At 40.9% G+C, this 24765-nt stretch overlaps 1 protein-coding gene across 4 annotated transcripts in view; it reads right to left on the bottom strand.

Annotated features, from left to right (window-relative positions):
* Positions 1–23663, bottom strand: part of ankrd44 (ankyrin repeat domain 44) — a 37222-nt gene extending 13559 nt beyond the window's left edge. For 2 of the 4 annotated variants that reach the window (XM_046404828.1, XM_046404829.1), the window contains exons 1-15: positions 23171–23661; positions 13336–13419; positions 11381–11459; positions 10827–10897; positions 9485–9685; positions 8791–8878; positions 8132–8274; positions 7323–7535; positions 6243–6321; positions 6038–6152; positions 5853–5935; positions 2581–2689; positions 1820–1888; positions 893–1033; positions 358–423 (exon numbers count right to left, since the gene is read on the bottom strand). In XM_046404828.1, coding sequence (XP_046260784.1) covers positions 358–423; positions 893–1033; positions 1820–1888; positions 2581–2689; positions 5853–5935; positions 6038–6152; positions 6243–6321; positions 7323–7535; positions 8132–8274; positions 8791–8878; positions 9485–9685; positions 10827–10897; positions 11381–11459; positions 13336–13419; positions 23171–23197 — 1568 coding nt within the window. In that variant the 5' untranslated portion in view covers positions 23198–23661. Of the gene's footprint in view, positions 1–357; positions 424–892; positions 1034–1819; positions 1889–2580; positions 2690–5852; positions 5936–6037; positions 6153–6242; positions 6322–7322; positions 7536–8131; positions 8275–8790; positions 8879–9484; positions 9686–10826; positions 10898–11380; positions 11460–13335; positions 13420–23170 lie in introns of all 4 variants that reach the window. The other 2 variants (XM_046404825.1, XM_046404827.1) reach the window with 2 other exon arrangements.
* Between the last annotated feature and the right edge of the window lie 1102 nt (positions 23664–24765).

Here is a 24765-nt window from a genome sequence, read left to right as displayed (position 1 = left end):
AGCATCAGAATGCAGAAGAAAGGTGATTTAAGTTTCAATTCAATTTATTTATTTAGCGCCAAATCACAGTTGTCTCATGACACTTTCCAATTAGAGGTCTAGAGGCGAAGGTGACAAAGAAAAACTTCCTTTTACGAGGCAGAAACCTTGGAGCAGAACCAGGCTCAATGATTAAGGGACTTTGAATGTTCTCTGCAAAACTGCCTTGTTGATGTCGGAGGTCAGAGGAGAAAGGCCAGGCCGGTTCAAGATGATAGAAAGGCAATAGCAACTGCAGTAACCACTCATTACAACCAAGGTACTAGCAAGGTAATTCTTTATCTCTTCATCTTGCTCTTGCTTTAAGTGTGGACTTACAGCGCTGCCTCTTTCTCCCTCTCCGCCTGAACTCCTTCACTCTCCGGCTCCAGGGCAACACGACGCCTGTAGAGGTGAGACAACAAGACGGAGCGGGGGAAGGAGGAGGGAGGAGGACGAGGAACAGGTGAGACGAGAGAGGATAAAGCATTAACACACTCAAACAACAGCCTCTTCTATGAGGGGGTGGCTTGTAATGCCAACAAGTAAGTGGATGACTACTAGATGCCTGGCTGTGCGCTGCATCGTAATCCGAGCCTGCCAATCCCGGAGGCCCGGCATGACTATCACCTCAGTATCACCTCCAGTTGCCATGGAAACACAGAGGTGTGGACCATCACGTTTCTATATGTAGAAACAGTAGACAGCTACCCAGATTTTTCACTTCAACTACTTCACACAAGCAGTGTGAAGAGGAACAGAGTTCTACCTTCTCTCCTCACCCAATAAGAACATTTAAAAACTACTCAAAACTTAAAGAACAGAGGAGCCTCATATGAGATGAAGCATGTAATATTGTTTCCCTGTCCTTCACCTCCTGTCCAGGTCAGAGGCGGCGGCGTAGTGCAGGGCAGAGCGCCCCCACTGGTCAGTGGCGTTGATGGCGGTTCCACAAGCAACCAGAGTTTCTAGACACTGATAGTGACGGCTGGCAGCCGCGTAGTGGAGAGGAGTCCTGGGAAGTAAAATGAAGAGTGAAAGTTAGCAAACAGATCACCAGGAAAACACAAATATTCCGTCACACTATCTCAAGGACGTGCTTTTTTCCTCCCAATAGCCATTCTAATAGCTAAACTAAGGATAGATGCGACAAGGTCTAAATTACACGGACACCTGGACACTCCAAGGTGTGACATCTCATTCTAAAAACACTGGCATTGATGTGCTGCTTTAACAGCTTCCACTCCTGCGGTTTCAGGCTTTCCACAACCTTTCAGAGCCTTGCAGGGGTTTGCTCCCCAGGCAGAAGTGAGGTCAACCAGCAAAAGGTATCAGACGGGGTTCAGGTCAGGGTTATGTCATGTTGAAACCTTCACCTTCAGCTCACTGTTGCCTAAAATACCTTTTGATTGTGTAGCATCAACTGCAACTTTAGGGCCAAGTGGACTGATCACATTTTTCCCAACTCTCAGTAACATTAACATCAATATCAACCACCAAACTAGTTAGGAGAGGTTGTCCAGTGTGCAGAAATGTACAGACAAACAGGTGTGCTGCACCAGTGTGTCGACTCGGACACACACACACACACACACACACCTACCTACACCCATTCAAACACAACAACAAAGACCGTAAAAACTGTAAGAATGCTGAAATTTTTGGCTTGAAAAGGACAACAATTCACAAGTTACCAAAATTATTATCAGTTTATCATTTTGTTGATCTATTAACTGGCTTGTTTTTATAACAATAATGACAATAACATAAAACTGAAAGAAAGTGTCATGCATTCTCTTACCTGCCACAATTATCCCTCCTGTTGTGATCTCCACCACTGCTCAGGAGCAACTTGACACACTCCACATTACTGCACAGAGAAAGCAGGCAAAAAGCTACTGAAAGACCATTATATATGGTAATATAATATGATAATAATTCCAGTCTCATTTTCCCATGTTTCACCTGGCCATTGTGTCTATCACTACTCACATCACTGTGCTCACCAACTTATTTACAAAGATGTGGGAATACATCAACCTCTCTAAGGAGAAATTAGATGGGGCGAGAGATGATCAGAGAGATTGTAAACACAGGGCCAGGTTATCCAGAATGAAGGTCAGATGTAAAATTAATACCACAGACTAGTGTAATCATTTAATTAAAGAGTTTGGTCTAGACCTGCTCTAATTGGAAAGTGTCATGAGATAGCTTTTGCTGTGAATTGGCGCTATATGAATAAACTGAATTGATGAAGCCTTATGAATGAATTATAATTCACAATGAATGGCCCCATGACACACAAGAGATGTAGTCTTCAAAATCAAAATCATCATCTTCAAAACTATGATTTACATTTCAGAGTTTACATTTCACAAGACCTTTTGTTTTATCTCCAAATAAAGGGGTTTAGATGATCCAAACTTACTGCTGATTCACTCATCTGACTGATTGTTGCCCCATCAGAAATAAATAAATGAGCACTAAGAGATGCTGTAGCAAACCAGAATTATCATTCTTCCTTCTTTAAATAGATTTCCTATCATGAAAGGTGTTTCTCACCCTCCAGCAGCAGCAGCATGCAGGCAGGTCCTCCCCAGAGTGTCAGGAGTGTCTATCTGGAAGCCTGCAGACAGGACCGAGTCGTTACACATTATGCTAAACCTCCGACCTGATGAGGGCGGCGCAGGGAGACGAAGAACGGCCAGACAACACACAGCAGCAGCCACCATAGCAAGAGAAGAGGAAGAGTTGGAGAAAAAGACAGGTGTAAGTGCAACAGTTAGGGGGAAACAGGGGGTTAGGTGAGAGTGCATACAGTAATGTTGGCCATGCTACATAGGAAGACACAAATGTCTGCAAGCTACATGTTACAGAGAGCTAATGGCACATCAAGAGGTCACAAAGTTCTATCTTGCACAAGACAAATGAGACCAATAAAGGAATGAATCTGAGGGAGAAAGGCCAGCAAGCAGTTCAGTTTGAATATATGTCACGTTCATGTGGCTTTGACCACATCACATACGTTTTGACTCAGAAGTAACCCAACAGTTTCTCAGCACCGGATTTTTACTGGGAACCTTTAAATACTGCTAGGAATTCAAGAACAGTGCCTGCAAGAACTATAAATGTGCCGTACCGTGCCACTAATCATCCTACCTGTACCATTTTAAACTGCGAAAAATGTGTTCCATAACAGCAATAATGGCACTGAAACAACACCTTAGAGTAGTGGAGTGGCTACGTGCAACAATTTTTGTAGCTTTGCAAAAACTGGCAATTCAACAAGCATGCTCAGGTGTGTGAAGGTGAGTAAGTATGGACAGGATTTAAATCTCCCTCTCAAGCTCTGCTTTCTTCTCCATTCATTTGGTTCTGGTTCTATGAATACCTTCCTGAAGAGACCAGAGTTTGTGGAAAGAAATGAGAGGCACTGTGAGAGATGATGCTAATGGGGTCAGTTCTATCAGGAGAGACAATTCAGGCCAACAAGAATGCATAAAGACTTTGGTGTTGACCCCATTGATTAGATCGATCACTAATGCGAGAGTTCCGCTGTGTTGGAGAGTAGGGGCGAGGCTGTGTAAAAGGAAATGGCATCCTGGCACCATTAAAGATGCGACTTGTAAAGCGTGAAGGTACCTCCACAAATATAGAGGGCAGCATATCACCATAGTAATCTCCAACTACTGCTCACTGTAGTGTTTGCTGTAGTTAGGCTGTAGCTATAGCTATTGTGAGGTCACTTAGCTATGGATAGAGGACAGAGAGAGAGAGAATCAGGCATCAGCAGTGGGAAAAACAGTACATGAGGCACTTGGTCATTGTTTCAATGTGGTCACATTCTGAGGATAACCATAAAACAGTTAGCAGATCCGTGATCCTTTCAAAAAAGTCCTGGATACAAAAAGGTCTATTCAAAGCCTCAACTTTAATACATGTATGTCCTGGTTCTTTTCATACTCCAGTGAAAACAAGAGATGACTGGCATTGGGATCTGAAATACAAAATGGTGCGGAACAGACCTCTTTTATGGCAGCATTTGACAATATTGACCACAAGCTTCTTCTTGATGGGTTATGAGAGTCATAACTCACACAGACCATCTGCAAGTGCCTGGATGGAGAGCAATCTGGTAAATAAATTGCAGAAAACTTTAATCTAAGTAACTGAGTGTGTCCGCGGAATGTCGAATTTCTTTAGGCCCACTTATGTATTCTATTTTTAATCCATAATTTACTAAAACAATGCTAATCAACAATGTACACAGATGACATTACAGTACATGCATCAGCAACACACCTACAGCTCTGACATCTTGAACAAGGACCCTGATATTCGCCCTTCAAAACAAACTGAACCAAAACAACAAGCATACTATTTATCAAACTCCAGCTAGTACATAACAAGGTGGCACCACTGCCCTTAAACACACCGTGTTATATAGAGCAATGAAACCATGGAATTTTTCACCTCCTGATTTAGCTCTGAGTACAGCAAATACAAAAGCTCAGCCACTGCTGCTCACAACAGTCCCGACCAGATGCAACACTGCAGCCGTGCAGAGCTCAAGCACATGTAAATAACTTCTTTGTTGTTCACTACAGCGACTCAGCAGAACCACATGAGGAGCCCAGTTTCATCCTGCTCCATGCCTCTGGACACAAGTGCCAGAGCCTTGTTAAATCCTCAAAAGGGATCTGGAGCTAGAAAGGACTGCTGTCGTTTCCTTATTCCTACTTCACATTTGTTTAATACATCAGTCCCTTCTGTATTGGAAAAGCCTCTCACAGAAACCAACTAAATATATGGGAGAAGTGGAAAGATAAATTATTTCATGGCCAAAAGCAACAAGGAAACTTTTAAGATGTAAACGAGATATTAACCACCAAATGAATGCTCTAAGAGGAGAATTCAACAGAATACACTCCAGTCCAGAGGGAGAGTGGTCCCATCAGTGAGTAATTAAACTCAGTGGGGCCTTGTCTGTTTCTGGAACATTGTGACTTGAATTTGGCCAGAGCTGAGTATGTGTACTTGTGGAGGAATTCACCACTGTGAGTAAGGAAAACAACAAGGCTCAAACCTCCTTGAAAATTACAATCAAAGGTTATGTTAATGTTAAACTCTGAATCGGAACAAATTTCAGGATTCACTTAGTGCAAATGACAATTCAAGGGCTTGAACGGAAGCTGGGCGTGTTGTATCAGTTTTACAACAAACTGCTGCTACGCTCTACAGTGGCAAAATCATCTCTTTAACTGACAAAAGTTATATGTGTCCTTCATGGCACAATTCCAACAGGATCAAAGAATTGTTCCTCTCTTCCCATGAACTTCTGTACATATTTTTTCTGAAATAATATCCCATGGCGATCCACCAGACGGGAAGGGACTGACTCTGCCTCACGAAAACTTAATTTATCAAAATGACAACTGGCAGATTTTATCTTCTGCTGGGTAGCTAATTATGCTAACGTCTTCAGTTCTGTGAGCTGGATCAAAGCAATGTCGCCTGTTGACTTCTTTGGCGTCCAACTGTCCTGTATTAAAATGAGCTTGACAAAATGAAAAATAGAAATTCTTTCAAGGCAGAATTCATTGCAGTAGTATTAGACTGAATTACTTTTAGCTGGGTGTACCTAATTCTAATAACTCCAGACCAATCAAACATAAGGCAGAAGAGATTGGAATATTTGGCAAAGATGCACATACAAAAGAAAAAGTTGAAGAACATGTGACCCTCATTGTCAAACCAATGCCCTTAATCACAGCAAACTTGATAAGGAAACTAAATCTGCTTTCTACAAGTTCAGGATGACCTTTGTGGGCTACCTGAGGACAACAGCTTCCTGCAGCAGTCAGAGTGAGCGTTCAAGGCAGCCAGGTGGAGAGGGAACATGCCATGGACTCCTCGCCTTTGGAGAAAGATACACAAAGGAAGTGCCAAATTAGTTTCTTCCACTAGACACTTTGTCATTGAAATAATTTAACATATATTTCAAACCAGGTGAACACACCTTGTGCAGTCTGCTCCACTGGTAATGAGAGTATTGATGAGGAGTTCATGACCATAACGGGCAGCAATGTGGAGAGGGGTGTTGCCATCCTTATCCACACTGTCAATCTCTCCACCTGAAGAAATAAAACATTTATTTACAAGAATATTCAACAAATTTGACTTTAAGAGAGCTCAAAGCAAAAACATGAATAAACAAGACTCACCATTCTGAATGAGGGTCTGGGAGCGAGTGAAACGACCATGAACTGCTGTCATGTGAAGCGGACTCTTCCCATCCCGGCTCTGAAGATGGCGGAGGACAACAAAAACCACAGGCTTTAGATTTAATGTGAAACACGAGCAGAAAAACACTGCAGTAACGATAGCACTTGTAGTAGTTTAGATGTTGTCAGTCATGTCAGCGGTCTTATTTCTTTACATATTATTCTCTTACACAATTCATTTGACACAATGCCTTTATTATCACAGTACTGGAAATCTATAGCTACATTAGTCAGCCCCTAATGCTGTAATGCTAATAACATTCCAAAAAACAATGGATGGATTTCAATACAAACATAAAGCTTGACTAGTTACCAAAATCAAATCACTGTGAACATTATAATATCAGGACGTGTATCGTTAGCATGGCGACAACCTAATGTTTATTTGACAAGCTAATCGGCATGTTTACCCTTAGAATTAACACGTTAATAATTAGCACTTAATAAGCTAACATTATGAGCTAGCATGCTAATTTTAAAGCATCTTTAAGCACACTGGCTGATTCATTACTTAATTTTAGTCAGCCTTGGGCAGTGCAACAAGCTCTAAAATACAACCAAGACACGTCATCCTATCCAGTTTTTATAGGTAATGTACCAGCAAACAGTTGCTTTTACAAATCCAGCAGGCACAGCAGGTCTTGTCAGTGACAAATTTAAGTCTAGTTTCACTCTCTTTTGCCTCTGTTTTGGTCTCCACCAAATCCTGAGCAAAATATCTGGCTCTTCTACCTGCTCTATTATGTCCACCAGCTACATCTATTCTCTTGAATTTCCCTCGGGATTAATAAAGTATCTATCTATCTATCTATCTATCTATCTATCTACTGTTTGGTACAAAACAAGAAGAGCTTGAAGTTCAAGAACGGGTGAATGAATGAAGGAATGCACAGGCGTGACCATTCCTCGAGTCATGCTGCAGGCAGCAGGCCTTTAAATGCGTTGTGTATCGACTAGTGTCACGTAATCAAATGGAAGAGCTGTGCTGGCTTATGCAAAGCAGACTCGTAGCTGGTGTACCTGTACATTGACATCAGCTCCGTTGTTGACAAGGAATTCCAGACAGAGCGCTCCATGTATGGAGGCGGCAGCAAAGTGCAGTGGGGTGAAGCCCTTGTTGTTGGGCTGGCTGACGTTGGCACCGTAATCGATCAGCTCGATGGCAACAGCGTCCTGACCATTAAAACAAGCCAAGTGGAGTGCTGTGTTCCCAAATGCATTGGCCTCATCTATCTGTTATCAGAGCAAAAACAATACCTGTTATTACAGCCAAGGAAAAGTGTGTGTGTGTGTGTGTGTGTGTTTGTGTGTGTTTATACTTTTGCAAGAGGGGTACAATGAACAAATGGTGCAAGTTTATGTGTGTGTGTTTGTGAATGACTGCATAATAAGCGTCATTGTGTTCATTAAACTGGGAGCATGTGTTTAGTGTGGGAGTATGTGTTATTTTCCTTGAATGTGAAGCAGACAGACAGTGAATCTCTCTGTTTGTTTGTATGTGTGTGTGTGTGTGCGTGGACGCATGTTAATGTTATTGTGGGGACAAAAAATTTGCTAACACAGTCACATTGTGAGGACCCTCCTTACTTATGGGGACAAAACACAAATCCTCACAACATAAATCATTAAATATTAGGGTGAAGACTTGCTTTAAGGTTAGGCTGAGGTTAGGGTTAGGTTAGAGTCATGTTTAGTGTTATGTTTAGGTGGTGTTTAAGCCTCCAGGAAATGAATGTAAGTCTGTGTAATGTCAATGCCAAAAGTGATGGAAACACGACTCTGTGTGTGTGTGTGTGTGTGTGTGTGTGTGTGTGTGTGTGTGTACTGACCTCCACAGCCAGGTTGAGCAGGTGTTTGACCACAGCAATCTGTCCGCTGGAGGCTGCCGTGTGAAGGGGAGTGTATCCCCGCTTGTCCTTACAGCTGATCTCCGCCCCCTGACTCACCAGCAGACACACCACATCCAAATGCCCTGTGGGGGGCGCACCAAAGCACACAAAACATGGGCAAAAGGAAGAATCGGTTATTACATGAATGAACTGATAATTATATAATTATCTTATATTATCTAATAATTATCTGGAAACAACGCTAAAACAATAAACCCCTTGTTAATATTGATTCATCTGCTATCTGTTTTTTTTCTATTATTGGCTTATTCTTTATAGCATAAGAAAACAGTTAAATTTTCATTATGTCAATATAGTTTTCCAGAGCCAAAGGTGACAGGTTTTGTCTGACCAAGAGAGAGAAGTAGCTTCTGCAAAGCTGAAACCAATAACAATGATTTATTATTTATATACTGCCTTTAATTTAACTTTAATTTGCCCCTTTTGAGCTTTTGTTTTTAAGGAAAACTTTGTATAAATGCCACTCGCCACTTCAATTAATTTTTCTTGAATGTGTGTTGTTGAAAAGTTCTAACTTCCAACATTTTTTCAGCAATGTTTTCAAGTTGTCATTTATGATATAATTTAATGTTAAATACCCATGAAAGCTGCCCAGTGCAATGCTCGGCCATCCTTCTTATCAAAAGCATTGATGTTGGCTCCTTTAGCAAGGAGGAGGTTCACCATCTGACAGAGAGAAAAAACAGGGGGAGAGGAAATAAACGGCTAATATAAGAGGCATATATAGAGGTGTATATATTTGTGTTTGTGTGTTTATATGTGTGTGTAGTAGGAACAGTGTGTGTGAGACTAAGTGTTTTTTTGTCAGTGTGAGGATGTGTGTGTGGGTGATGGTCTTTATATAACAGCATTGTAAATAGATCTCATCACTTGGCTCAGTTGTTACATAAACACTCTGGAGAGAAACAGTCTTGGGCACAAATAGACAAGCCATCCATTCGGTTTGGCTTCAGAAATAGGCTGCCTCTCATTGTTAATTTTAGATTCAGCAGATTTGTGAATGATTCTATTTAAGACAAGGACTGTTTCAGAGTGAACGATCCACTTGATAACCCCAGTGATGCGGCTGCACCTGTCTGCTTGTTCCCTTTGACCAAGCTATTCAACCAATACAGCTCAATGGATGGTTACAACACATCCTGTTTATTGGTGAACTGCACCAGTAATCCGTAGCAGGAAAGTGGATGCAGTGCTGCAGCAAGCAAAAGCAAAAAAGAAAACAAACTAACTAACTAAAAAACGCATGAAAGACAAACATGTTACATGCAGTACCTCAGTGTGGCCATTGAGGGCGGCATGATGCAGGGCAGTGCGTCCGCCGCGGTCCGACACGTTCACACTACTCAGCAGCGGGATAATGACCTCAGCACATCGCAGTGCGTTATTGGCTGCAGCAACATGCAGCGGTGTCTGCCAGTTCTTGTCACGTGCGTTCACGTCAGCCGAGTGACGAATCAAAACCCGGACAGCCTCCTGAGGAACAAAGTCAAAGAGACGTAGCTGTTTTTTTATAGATAACTCATTTCTGTGCATTAGCTTCCTTATATACAACAAATTGACCTGTCATGTGACTAACAAATCGCCATAGACGCCACAAGAACACAATCATCTTTCTCTTCAAAAATAATAATTACAAACTATCATGCCCTTAGCTGACACAAAAATTACAAGAAAGAGAAAATGTTTGACATCAAAGGTACATAATTATCTTCTGATGACAGACAAATTAATAATTAATACATTTCACTGTCTTTAAAGGAGCAACTTGAAAATATGTCCAAAATTCAAAGGTCACTCCATACATAGGGAAAGATGGCACAGGCGGCATATCAGTGACTGCCAACTGTTGTTCACTGATTTGTAAAATCACTCCTTTTTTTTTACCTCCTTTTGCAATATATTTACTTTCAATTTTGTACTTCTGCGTCCAAATTCTTGGTCTAAATTTGATGTACTCTTTGACGCATATAAAGATGGACATCTTTATAAAGCGGCATCTCCACTTCCTCTGACTGTACATAAGTGACACCAATGTATCCGCCGCAGTCGCTACAGAAATAATTTTTGGAAAAAATTCATTTGTTTTCATTTCATTTGTCGGGCCCATGACCCATCTCATAGAATGGACGGGGCCTGGGATTATGACCTGTTCTGCAGCCAGCCACCAGAGGGCGATCACCACATTTTGTGAAAAAAATTGGAATAAATAAAGAGTGTAATAATTTCAGACACGGCCTTAAGACTAGTCACCCATTCACAAATATACTACTTAACATAATCCTACAATGCAAACAAAGGGACTGAATGTGTTTCAAACCTTGGATAGACACACCACTAAGACTCATCCTCCACCTATTCCAGCCATGCTGAATTACCTGTTTGGGCACTGGGTTGATTATCTGCTTTCACCCAGATTGACAAAGGTAAAACTGAGAATGGTACGTATGTGGGCATGTTCGGAGAAGATAAATTATGATGGCTGCACGTGTCTGTTTGTTTTCAGGTAAATACCGCAAGTTGGACTGTAACTTTAACTTTATGCCAGCACTGTTGGAGTTGTTCTTGTTTTGGGAAGAAAGGGCTGGATTCAGTAGGTGTGTTTGTGTGCGGTCACCTCACTCCGAGAAGCCACGGCGCGATGGAGAGGTGTGAGCCACATATTATCTTTAGCATTGACTCGAGCTCCTGCAGAGAAAATAAAGCACACAGGGTAGAAAGGGGAGAGATAATCAGAGTACTGATGAGGTGTCAAGTTTACCAACTGGACTCAAAGCCCACTCATGGCTACATTTAGTAGGATACACAGGCCTGCAAGTTTCATCAACTAACATTTCAGACTTTTAAAGAACCTTAAAGAACTGCCGACATATCAGAGGGAGCGTGTGACTAGTTTCATACCTAATAATACAAGACTACATAATGAATAGAGTTTAACACATCAATGAAATAAACCAGTTGTCTTGACTGGCAGGTTCTGTCATAACAATGAACACTTTAATGTCATACATGATGTGAACGTTCTGCAGATGCACTGTGCACCTTATATGAGCATTATGTTGTATATACGTGACAATGTAGCAAATTTACAGGCGTGTTCAAAACAAGGTTTCTGGACACGAGAACAGCAGAAAAAAAAAGATTGGAGGAGGTGAAAACTATATATTTTACCGGAGAGGATGAGGAGCTCTGTGATCTCGGCATCACCCAGGAAGGCTGCTGCATGCAGCGGGGTGCGTTTCTCTGCATCCTGAGGGAGGAAGTCAGTCAGTTGTACTTTACTTATAATATTGGCAAGACACAGTAGGGTTTCAACTCTGATCAATTCAAATTCACATTTAGTGCCGATCCTCTGAGCGACACATGCAGACAAGCACCAACCCCTCTTTCACGTATGTTTTGGTTTGGCCCAAAACCGAACAGTTTCTGGAAATCAGAATTTAAACGTTTATCAGTCAGTATGTTTTGGAAGTACCCACAGAACCTTCAGCTGTTGCTACAGTACTGCAGGAAGTCCACAAGTTTGCATCTCTTTTAGCTAGACAGCTTACACTGCTAAAGTGAATGGAAAACATCGAGCTATCGATTTAAGAATTTGACAAGAAACTGCTAAAATTGCTATTCTACAAGACGATGCACTCAGAAACTTTATGATATATGGTGATACATATGATATAAATTTTAACTGGCCTTAATTAGTCTTTTTACTATCCACTTATTATACTATATTATTATATACTTATCATTTAATTAGTTTTCTTTTACTTACAATTTTTGTCACTCTGAATTTATTAAAATAAACATGTATTATTATATGTGTCAGCTAAAAGTCTCCATAGCACTGTGCCACTAATAGTCCAACACTTTCTCATACAACTACTGCTGCTGAAACGTCACTTATTGGTAATCCATGACCACATGCTCAGATCGGACAGAAGAGGCTGTGATATCAGTTCACAGGCGATGAGATGAGGATCGGTGTTAGAGCCATCGCTGTCAACACACTCATTGTTCTTCTCAGTCAGCTCTCTCTCTCACACACACGCACACAGGCACACACACACACACACACAGCATTGCGATGACCATCCCACATGTCCATGTGGCTGGGCTGAGTGCAGTTTCTCCAAAAGAAAAAAAAACACATCTAAAATGAACAATAATGCTGAAGTGGGGGCCAACAGCAGACACAGGAGACTAAATACAGCAGAGAAGAGAACAGGACGGCAGGCAAGCCCACATCCTGTGCTGTAGCAGTACAGACATGTGGTATGCATCTACGACCATGTGACCTGATGTGAATAAACACACACTCTGAACTTTATTGACTCTTGACCTCTAATCCTTGGTGCTGGCTACCACATGAAGTGAGGGCTGACAAGAAAGGAAGCTTTTATTGTCCTAAAAGCTGTTTTTGAGTAGTGATGGAACAGAAAACTATCTTATCCATATTTTCAGACAATGACTCACGGTTATGCTGACTTCAGGAGAATACCCAAATACTGTGTATAAATATTAGAGCGTGGTACAAGGATGAACTGTGCAAATATTTCAAGTGAATCAGGTGCACACATTGAGTCATGGACATATAAATGGAATGAATACAGTATCTGCTGCTGTGGCACTAGCTACTGGTAAAATACCAAACGCTGAAAAAACAAAACTGTGCAGTCCCATAATTACAAGATAATGTGTCCAGAGGGGAGATCAGATATTTTCCCAGAGGCTTTTAGTTACACTAAAATACACAAATAAATTAGTTGAGTTGACCGATCAAGCAATGTTTTTTTGAATGGGTCCCCATTTTGTGTGTATTGTGCAAGTAAGCAATAAACAAAAGGGGGCCAAATACATAACCTTGGTATACATTCATGCATACATGAATCTGATTTTGTATTAGTTCAGGCTTATTCTCTGACACTATCAGGCGGTCTTCACAGTCATCTGCTGAGAGTCTAAAAAAAGCGGAGCCTATGAGCAAATACAAAGTATACAAATACAGAATTTACACAAGTATGAGGCAGAAACTTGAAGCCTCCGGTGTACAAACACTTCAAACATCTCTGGGTGGGATCCTTACTGGGTGAACTGAGAGTGTGTGTGTGTGTGTGTGTGTGTGTCCTCACCAGAGCATTAACATCTTCAGACTTGTATATGAGCATACGAATCTCTTCAGGGTCTCCACTGAAGATTGCCTGGATGAGCGGAGGCTGGGGAGAGGAGAAGAAAGACAGAGACAGTCAGCATGGAAAGATATTCACAACTAGGGCTGGAACGAAGTGTTATTTTCATTATGGTTAATGATGGATCGAAGACTTCTCATTAGTTTCCAAGAGTCAAAAGTGACATCTTTAAATTGCTTGTTTTCTCCAACCACCAATCCACAACCCAACTGCTCTTCATTTATTATCATAAACGATAAAGAAAAGCAGCAAATCCTTATGCTTAAGAAAGCTGGAACCAGCAAACTGTTTGAAAAAAATGACTGAAATGATTAATCGATTATCAAAATAATTGACAAATGTTTTTTTTTGTTGCACCTCTGTTGTAAACATGTTACCAGAGGGAACATGTAGGACACGCAAGTGCATATGATCAATTTAAAACAGTCAGCAAATTTCTCCAAGTGAGGCGACATGACAGAATCACATGTTAAAGAGAATATTCCCTGGCCATTATACAAGGGGAGACCAAGCCTGATCCTTCCCACGGTATATGGCTCTGTGTGTGTGTGTGTGTGTGTGTGTCTATGCAGCTGCTTGACTTTAAGCTGCTGTGTTTACAAAAGCAGGAGCAGAGAGGGCCACTAAGACACTGTATCCTACTATACACTATATACAAACTGTTCTTCATCATTTTTTTTAAACTCACTTTTAATATGTAGACAGGATTGAAATTTTTTTTTTGCCATACGGAGAAACTGTTGTTGTACAAAATTCTTTGTAGATAGAGATCATAACATAAAAAGTCTGCGCAGATAAAAAAAACTTTAATGAAGGACACTGTGTTGAGGTCATGTCTCCTGAACCCTTATTTTCTTTTCCAGATGACAGATATGAGGCAAATAGAGGCACACACAGACACACACAGAGCGCAGCTATCAGTGACAATCTGTGCTCCAGCCCTTTAGGTTTTAGATGAACAGAAGCCGGCAATGGGTAAAGTGAGACACGCCTGCAGCCAACATAAGGGCCAACAATGTCAGTGACTTTAAGGCTTTCATACAAGCGTCACTGTACATCCTAAACTACACATCATATGGACTTTGCAGCTGACAATCTATAATCAGTGAATGACAATGTTAAAACAGTGTGGCCATTTGAAAGGGTTCACCAGTAGAGAGGAACCTACAGAGAGTTATTACCTAAATCTAATGCGTTTCTGCTCATTGTTTAGCTGCCCAGCTGTAACTTCACTGTTTTGGTTCACTTTGTTTTTAGTCACAGCACACAGCTTTTTTTCAGTGAAAAAGTATCCGGAAGACTCTCAACAGACTGCAATGACCTGCAAGGTAAGGGTTATGTGACCAACAGAGTTGGGACAGACTAATTATAAGGTCTGAGATTCAACTTTATTGTCTCAGGGTTCTTTTGTTTGTTTTATTTTTTTCAGAAAACAAATAAAATTAATTTATTTAAAATGCTCTATTGGGCTCTGATGCAGTCAACTCTCTAGTCACTACCATTCAAACATATATAAAGATGGACGCTGCAGCTCCACCTTCTCCCCCTGTACAAAACTTAAGGCAAATTATCCAGGATACAAATGCTGCCATCTTCTTTTGATGGTGTCATTTGGATCCAGATTCTGCATGGTAGTGATTGGGCAGTGGAGCTGCTGTATCGAGCCCCACACACACACCCACTTGACTCACTTGTGAGCAGCATGTTTTAAAAACTACCTAAATGAACAGAAACCATGATTGGGAAAAATTTATTTGATGTGTACTTTTAGTTTGGCCCTGTCCCATCAGCTAACATGGAGGAGGAGGGGTTTATGACCTATACTGCTGCCAACCACCAGGGGGCAATCAAGATGTTTTACCTTCACTTTCGGGAGGTTCTCATGTTGTCCATTTTTATATACATTCTTTGGCCACTACTCTGTGTCCTGTCCTGTCCATCAACACATTACAAGTAACAGTCTATCAACAGTAAATAATCTGAATCTGCAAAGTAACTATCGACTAATGTTAAAAATGGAGTGGAGTGAAAAGTCCGTTATTTGTCTACAAAATATCATGGGAGTGGGAGCAGCTCAAAATTGAAATACTAGTACAAGTAAAAGAAATGTAAAGTACAAGTAGCTCAAATTGTACTTAAGCACAGTACTTGAATAAATTGTACATATTGGTTATTCTATTCTATTTTTCTACTCTATATCTGTTTCAAACATCCAAATATCTGAAGGTGTCAGTAGGCTAGTTTTTAGTTGCCTTGCTAATCTGTCTGCTTGTACTTTGAAGTGAAGAACTGTAGCACACAATTCTTAGAAAATTTGTCAGTCTTTTATATGTAACTCTTGTGGGACAGAGGAGAAAAGCAGAAAAAAAGGGAAATTGGGATTCCATAGTTAATGTACTGCGTTTCGTTGCAATGTACTTGTACATGTGTAATGACAATAAAGTTGAATCTAATCTAATCTAATCTAATGTAATTGCATTATATTCTAACGAAAGTGTACAGGATACACAAAAAAGGAAAACCAGTAAAATTATCTACAGCAAAAAAAAAGATCAGTAAAGTGATCAACATCAACCTCCTTTATGATTATTTTATATCCATATAGATTGGACAAATTGTGGTGAGAACTATGTAGAACTGTTTTTTCAAATTCTGAACAATTCTATTTAATATCAAACATGATAATGAGAAATATACTGATACATAACATATATCAATACTGAAATCTAATATTACACACAGAAATCCCTCACTCAGTTGCATTACCCCACTGATGTGAGGCAATACAGTTGTAAGTGAAAACTGATTGAAAAATCTGCACTGCATTTAAAAAAAGAAAGAAAGAAAGAAAAATGAATGCAGACCTACTGTTCACTGTGATGCAGTGCATCCTGTGTTCCAATTTTATATATATTGCATGAGACTAAACTTTTTTTTTTAAGTAAATACTCCAATAAATGATTTTGTTGGTTGATTTGCATACTAAATAAATAAATACATTAATACGTTTAAGTTTACATTTTTAATTCAAATCTGAAACACGGCAACATGATTTGCAAAACTAATGTCGCAACTAGAATACAGATGTAAAAAACACTAGTTTGGCCCTTTAACAGCAAATGGAAAGAGTCCAATCTGTTACACTAACAGTAGATGCCAAAGGCTCTGCAGAGAAAGATGAAGGCTATAGTTTAGATGTGTTACTGATGAATCACATATAACTAAGGCCCCATTTCACTTCCTTTGTTTCTGTCACCTCCTGCCTCACTTCCTGTTGCACAGTCTCTCCTTCTGAGAAACAAGAGTGAGGAACCACAAAGGAGCGTTTCACTTCTGCTTTAAAAGCAGAGCACACATGTTAGCACAAAGTGATACCACTTCCTCATCTGACTTTTTTTCTTTTCCCTTGAATCTGATTCCGGTGCAATGCCACATCACCACATTATGTTACACATAGGTAATCATTAAGGCAGGTAGACTGGAAATTTTTCTTACACTGAAGAAAACATCTATAATGTGTTATGGGGCTTTCGGAGTTCACGGTAATAAATTCATATTGGTAAACGACTACATTAAGAAACAGACATAATGCTTCTGATACACAATAGCAACAGTCATAAAACATTATAGATTACAGCTTAATTACAACCATTATGAAACATTAGGATGAAGCATGAATTACTATAGATGTATCAATATATACTCCACTTTACTTAATGTATACATTATATAGACAAAAGCATTGGGACCAGTGACTTTAGTGATCGCATTCTAATTACATAGACAATGTTGCAGCTATAACAGCTTCCACTCTTCTGGGAGGGCTTTCTACAAGCTTTTGGAGTATTTCTGAAAGATTTTTTGCCCATTCACGCAGCAGAGCAGCTGCGAGGTCAGGCCCAAATGTTGGACGAAAAGGCCTGGCTCACAGTTCATCCCAAAGGTGTTCGATGGGGTTGAAGGTTCTGTGTGGGCCAGTCAACTCTTTCCACACCAAACTCATCCAACCATGTCTTTATGGACTTTGGACAGTCATGCTGGAATAGAAAAGGGCCTTCCCCAAACTGTTGCCACAAAGGTGGAAGCATAGCATTGTCCAAAATGTCTTGGTAGGTTGAAGCATTAAGATTTCCCTTCCCTGGAAGTAAGGAGCCCAGCCCAACCCCTGAAAAAGAGCTACAAAAAGGGGTGTATCCAAATACTTTTGTCTATACAGTGTACAGTGATAACTTAAAGCATACTGTGAGTCCTGACTTCAGCTGATTGTTGAGGCGTGTATAGTGAGTATAGGTAGCACAGAAACAGCATTGGTCAAAGTCACAAATGACCTCCTCCTGGCATCAGACAAGGGATTTATCTCTGTCCTTGTACTGTTAGACCTTAGTGCTGCATTTGACACCATTGACCACTCTATATTACTGCACAGATTGGAACACCTAATTGGCATCAAAGGAACTGCATTAAGCTGGTTTCAGTCTTATTTATCAGATCGCTTTCAATTTGTTCATGTTAATGATACATCGTCCACACTCACAAAAGTTAGTCATGGAGTTCCCCAAGGTTCTGTCCTTGGGCCAATATTATTCAGCCTGTATATGCTTCCCATTGGTGATATTATTAGGAAACACTCCATACATTTTCACTGTTATACGGATGACACACAATTGTACTTATCAATGAAACCAGATGAAACAAATCAGCTAATCAAACTTCAGGCATGTCTTAAAGACATAAAAACCTGGATGACCTGCAATTTCCTACTTCTAAATTCAGACAAAACTGAAGTTATTGTTCTGGGCCCCGAACACCTTAGAAACAAATTATGCAGTGATATTGCATTGCCAGATGGCTTAGCCGTGGCCTCAAGCTCCACTGTAAGAAATTTAGGAGTTATCTTTGACCAGGACATGTCCTTTAACTCGCACATAGCAAATATTTGAAAGACTGCATTCTTTCACCTCCACAAGTAGCGGTAAACAGCTAACCCTGTTCTGCACAAACTTCAAATGTACGCAGACACCACTTAAGTTCTTGGTTTATTGCATACACAAGGTGTAATATAACTGAGTCACTTGCTGGAATGGTCACCTCAAAAGACACGCTAAGCAGTCAGATAAACTGTTGTTCATCGAGACACAGTTACAACACATAACTTCCTCTAAATCCACAACTTGTCATATTTACATTTCTGGTTGTGTACGGCTTAAACAAAGCATAGATAGAATGTGTTAATAAGTGACCATCAGAGAGAGCCAGGCTAGATGTTTCCAGTCTTTATGCTATGCTAGGTTAACTTAACACACAGACATGAGAATGCTATCAATCTTTTATACTCCCTGAAAGAAGGAAAGTGTGTGCATTTCCCACACATTTCCATTTCCTTTAAATAGAACACAATCAAAATTAGGAAAAATATTATTTAAATCAGAAAGCATCCCATTACTGCCATAATCATCGATGAAACTGGCTGGACACCAAAAACTAGCTTGAGGCACCTGACAGTTTATGACAATCTCTCCTAAAAATACATTCCAGTTGGTGAAAAATGTACTCGAGGTAAACATCTAGAGATATGAAAAATAAACTGAGGCTAAAACCTTCCCCTGCAGGTTAACCTCAACTGGTTGAACAGGAGGGAGCAGGGCGGGTAGTTGAAACATATGTCTCAATTGTTTTTCTGGGAGACTTCCATCTATTATCGCTGCAAGCAATAATTTCATTCCACCTAACAAAGCATAAAGCACATTATGTGGGTGACAGTGTAAGCCATTCTCTCATCTCCCTTACCATTTTCTCATAGTTTAAAGCTATGAAGTAGGGATTCAGGATTAATCAGTGTTTACTTGAGCTGAGTGATAAGAGATGGAGGGAGGAAGGACACATTTAGGTTAGAGAGTAGTGAACCAGGTCCCAGCTGGAAAGAGAAATGGGGGCTGTGTCTTTAAAGAAGCAGCCAACACTTGGCAGCATATGGCCTCTTTAGCTATGTCTTTCTTTCTAAGTGCTCCACAGGCACTCACACACACATTCTTGAAAGTCTACACACACAAAATCTCAGCTGGCAACAGTCCCTTGTCACAGTGCTGTGTCTGTGATCGCAACAGGGACTTGGGGAGACTGGTGCTGGCGCAAGAAAGGCAAGGAGATTTAGGGAGTGTGAGCATGAATGAGAACATTATCTCAAACACATACCAGCACTTAAACACCAACCAATACTGGATTTCTGATGCCAATAAGTATTTTTTTTTTGTAATAATAACAATCTGATAAAGATATATTAGCAAATACTTATTTTGGCAGTAACAGCACTTTTATTACCTATGGCACATAAAAAAGCTGTTTTTTATACCTCAACAAGAGAGGGCTGAAATAGAATATTAATTTGATATAAGAAAACTTGAAAGTTCCTTTCTTGCTCTCACAAAAAAGTCCTTCTTTCATTAAAAGCTAGAATTACCGCCTCCAAATTGTAGGTATGGATGTTGCTTCAAAGAAGCTACGAATTCTAAAACACGGGGCAGCAAAGACGATCTCTACAATCAGCACTGCTTCAAGGTGGACACCTAAGATTAGTGTTGACCTTTGACCGAATTCGAATCATTTCATCCTTGAGTTTTGAGCCAAATTTGAAAGAATCCTTCCTGAGATAACGTGTTCACCAGAATGGGACAGACAGATGGATAGGAAGACCACCACAAAACACGATGCCTCCAGTCCAACTTTTCTGAACTCCTTCCACTTACGTCCGTTAAGCTTGAAAATGCTAAGGCCGAGTAGGTGCCCAGCAAACAATAACAATGTTGCAGCGATCATCAGCTGGTGAGGATGCAAACTTTTTAAATGCAGCTTGTTAGCTTTAGCTTGTGCCTCTTTTTTTTAGCATGCAAGTTAGCATGATATCACACATAGCCGTCAAACATGGATTTAAGATCCTGTTGCAAGAGTCTGGATGACTCTTTTTATATGAGTTCTAAACATTAAAAAAAAATCAGTGTGGGAAACAGTTTCCAATTCGTTCATGGAGCTTATATTTAGATAAGAAACTACAGGAAAAAAATTCTGTTTGCAAGAGTTATCAGTTCCATTGGCAAGATCCACAGTCACTGGCAAAAATGAAACGATTTGTGAGACATGCTGACAATCGATGACAAATTGTCAATGACCGACAAATAATAAAAAACCAAAGTGAAACCAGAAAGACAGATGAAAGAAACGCTGAACTGCATTGCACTGAGTTACAGCGACGCGGGATTTCAGATGACTATACTGCTTTTGTCAGACAGGCTCTACCAACACCTCTTCAGGCTATCCAACAGACTCTCAAAGCTTGTTTCACCACACAATTAAACACACACTTGCATACTAGTAAACATATCTCCTTTGCTATAAGGCAAAAGCAGTGTAGGCCACACTGTATTAGTTACTAACAACAATAAGAAACACTTTATATGAAGGCTTCACTATAATGCTTTATGGGAGCATTCACTGTGAATGATAATACTTCCATAATGCTATTATAGATGCAGTCTCCATAGAAAGTGTTACCAAAAGTGTTCTTGATTTAGGAGCCCACTGATACAACTGGAAGAACAGACAAATTTCTCCTTCAATCTTTTACTCATTCTCATCCTACACCGGCTTCTTCCATCAGATTGCATCTGTTTTCATTCCACACGCACATGTTATCCTGCAATACATAAACGTCATGTTTCAAGCACACAAACACATAAAGTACATCTTGTTTTCTGTCTCCCTTTGTAAAAAAAGAGCCTTTGCATTACACATGGAGTCTTCATTTCCCCTAATGCCTGAGGTGGCAGGCCTCTACGTGCCTCATCTGCTTCCCCTCAGGGTCACCAATACTTTAATTATCTTCGTGATAGTGAAGTGCTAAATCAAACGCACTTTTCTGCACATTGTTATTCCCTCAGTCTCCTTCTTGAAGCACCTTAAAAGCAAGAAGAAAAAAAAAATCTGACAGTTTCACCCGAATAAAACAGGCACAGGAAACAACCGAGGAAACCTATGTTAAAAACAATACATAAAATCTGATAAGTGTACATGTGCAAATGCACTACAGAGACACACACACATCTCTACACACAGCGCTGCAGTAAAAAAGTCAAAAATCAACAACTTCATGTACTATTCTTCGTATTCTGTTTGGTGGAAATGTGACGTGTCTACCCAAAAAGCTCTTCATGTCATGCAAAAATACTTAACTAGCATAAAAAATAGCCCATACTCAAAAATAGCAGGCAAACAGGATCAACATTTAATATCACAGGTTAAAAAAAAAGATCCAACAATAGCAGATTTTCATGTGACCCACTCTTGATCAGCGCATGATCAAAGACAGCACACACACACAAAAAAAAAAATCTATATGGTGCTGAGCTGTGCGCTGAGCTGAGGCATCCAGTTATCAGGCATCATCAGCATGTTGTCTGAAAATAACAGGAAGCCCCACAGTTCTGGGTTACATAAAAAAAAAACTGTTCTTCCCTTCCTTGAAGTTAACGATGGATCTGATATGACTTGACTGACAAAGCTGCATCAGGTTTCCACTGTTCTACAGAGTCTACTGTCTCCTCAGATGGTGCCGCTTGTTCTTGCACAGATTCACCTAAATTGCTTTAAAACAGGTGGAAACTTGACACAGCAGTGTGAGTTTACAGAAGTGAAAGTGAAGAGAAAAATGGCTCCCAAACTGAAGAGTACGGACCTGAAGGGTGGCCGTCTCTCTGATTGCTTCACTGTGCACAACTGGCCGTCAGACTTGATTTTTTTTTTTCTTTCAAATTATTGTGAACGGGGTATCTTAGGGTTTTGAACTGTTGGTTGGGCATATTTCACAATCTTTGACAATACTTTATAGACTGAGCAATTACCTGATCAACAGAAGAAACATCTCCAATAAATAATAAAGAAAAATAATCACTGTGGCCCTACACCAAATCAAAACCCTTTGAGACAGAGCTTGAACGTTGACTGCTGAGCTCGATCAACAATCTCACAATGAATTTAGTAGCAGTTCTCTAACTTTCAACTGCACAGGGTTTCCCATTCCCGCCTGCCATGAAACTGCAGATGTTCTCATTTTAAGGACTTCCGGTTAGTTTAAAAGCCGAGACTTAAAGTGGGCAAACACTGCTGAGAAGCATCATGTGATCAAGTCAAAAGCTCCTGAGCAACTAAATATTGTTGTGAGAGAACCTCTCAAATATGTCTCTTAGGCACAAGATCTTACCAGAAGAGGATTTTTTTTCTTTTTCTTTTTCTTTTTTTTTGGGAGCGGGGGGTCAATGAGAGGTTCGTCATGTGGAACACAACACCAATGTGTGCCAAATATCACAGAACTTTAGACACATAAACCTGCATTTATAGCTATTTATTTTTATCATCACTGAGGACGTTTTGGCGTGCAGCCCAGGGGATGCTTGCGGAAGGAAACAGTAGGAAGTTACTGAGTAGTGGGCTGTCCTAATTTTAACGGAACGCCAAATATTTTAACCATGAACGCCAAAAGCGCAAATCAGGACGCGATAAACGTCCAGTTCCGCGCAGCATTGTGAATGTAGTCCTCGCATAGTGTGCAGCGGGGAAATGCTTTTCTCTGTCGTACTGGACCAAACGCCCAGACAGGCAACAGCACCACAGAGATAAGCCGTGATGTTAAAAATACATTTCTACCACACAGAAGAGACAGTGGAATGAAGCGTTAAATCCTGCGCTGCCCTTTTTTTCGGGCTAAGCTAACCGCAGCTAGCAGCTCTACCTGCTCGGCCAGTTTGAGAACAGCCATCTCGGGGTCAGCTCCGGCTGCTCATCCACTCCCTCCGACACCGCAGCACCATGCACGGTGCGATGCTGCGCCACTAACGCCGCTCCTCCCCTCCTTTCTCCGCTCTTCCCGTGGGACTTTGGGGGAGTAGCAGTGTGGTATAGCTCTCTAGCAGACACACAAGCGGATGATGATGATGAAGGCCGGGGCAAGCACCGCGGCCATCAGCCCCGCTCCACTGACGCTATCTGCGGGGACGCTGCTGAGCCGAGGCGGCCGCTCGGAGTCGCGGGAAGGCTGGGAAGCAGGGACGGCCTAACCCACCGGTGTAAACAATCCACATTTATGGCTGTTTCTGCTGCACGGAGATCCCAAGCATCTCTCAGAGCCATACACCACCTAAAGAAGCCTCTCTCCTCGCCGGTCCGCAGAGCCACAAGCCTGCCGGAGAGGCAGCCAGGCTGAACTCAACTGCTCACAGATCGCACAGGAAGTTGGTGCCCGTCTCTCCTCCTCCTCTCAGATGCAGAAGTGGAGGAGAAGCTTCCTCAGCATCAACGACGACAGCCAGCGACCCCCTCGCTGCTGCCATCCACTGGATACAAACAGGCTCAGCTAGTGTATGAAAAGCCATGCAAAACCTCACGCTTTACGAGCCATCACTTTATGGTGATTAGAGCTGTTTTTAAAAATGTGTATGTTTTAATCATTTAAAGGTTTACCGCGTTATTTGTAGTAGACGAAAAGAGTATCGGGTCAAGGTCTAATTTTTAGGGGAGAACGGGGTTACTTGTCGCATTCATTTCATCTCACTCCCTAGAGGGCGCTGTTTAAAGTGTTGGTACTTCAGTTTTTTAAATTGGGGTCAAAAGTCACCTGCAGGATCATTACAGCAGTAATGTGTTTTAGTGTTTCTCATGTTAAAATACACATATCCAGCTCTTCTGTGTTTCTCTTTCCGGCTTTTACACAATGGCCGTATTATAACACAGTTAGTAGCATTAAAAGTGTGGGGGTTCATTGTCACATATTCCTCAGGCTTGGTTGTCCCATGTGACCACATGTGTCACTGATAGTGAGGGGCTGATGAGTTGGGTGTTATTATTCTTTTGGTTTCTGATTATAAAAGAATATATTCTGAGATAGACAGCCAACCCTGTTGATTTAAAAGCTGAGACTGACAGTTCATTCTTGACCTCTGAAACAGCACTCGACTAATCAACTCAAGGTCCGCTTAGCTAGCTTGTGCCAGAGCTTTCTGCCGTATTGAATGGTTTTGTACGCTCTAGATTTCCACTACAGTGCTGAAATTATGTAAATAAAATAAGACTGATTTGAACTGAAGTATGACAGATTACACATCTCAAGCATAAAATGTGACCAAGTCTATTTTAGAAGGAATGACAGGTTTGGAAACATTTCATGTGCCACAACGCAACTGCAAGATAAAGAACAATAAACAAATACACTGTCAGGACACATGTGTTCCCCTCTGTTCCCCCTCCCTGTTGTTTTTTGACTCTCCCTCTGTTCTTGTGTGTTTGTTGATGGGTCTGGAGCTGGGCATAGTTACCCAGTTCTGATAACCA

Source organism: Scatophagus argus, chromosome 11 (assembly GCF_020382885.2).
Source record: "Scatophagus argus isolate fScaArg1 chromosome 11, fScaArg1.pri, whole genome shotgun sequence".
Classification (NCBI taxonomy): domain Eukaryota; kingdom Metazoa; phylum Chordata; class Actinopteri; family Scatophagidae; genus Scatophagus; species Scatophagus argus.
This window is presented reverse-complemented; position numbering and strand designations above follow the sequence as displayed.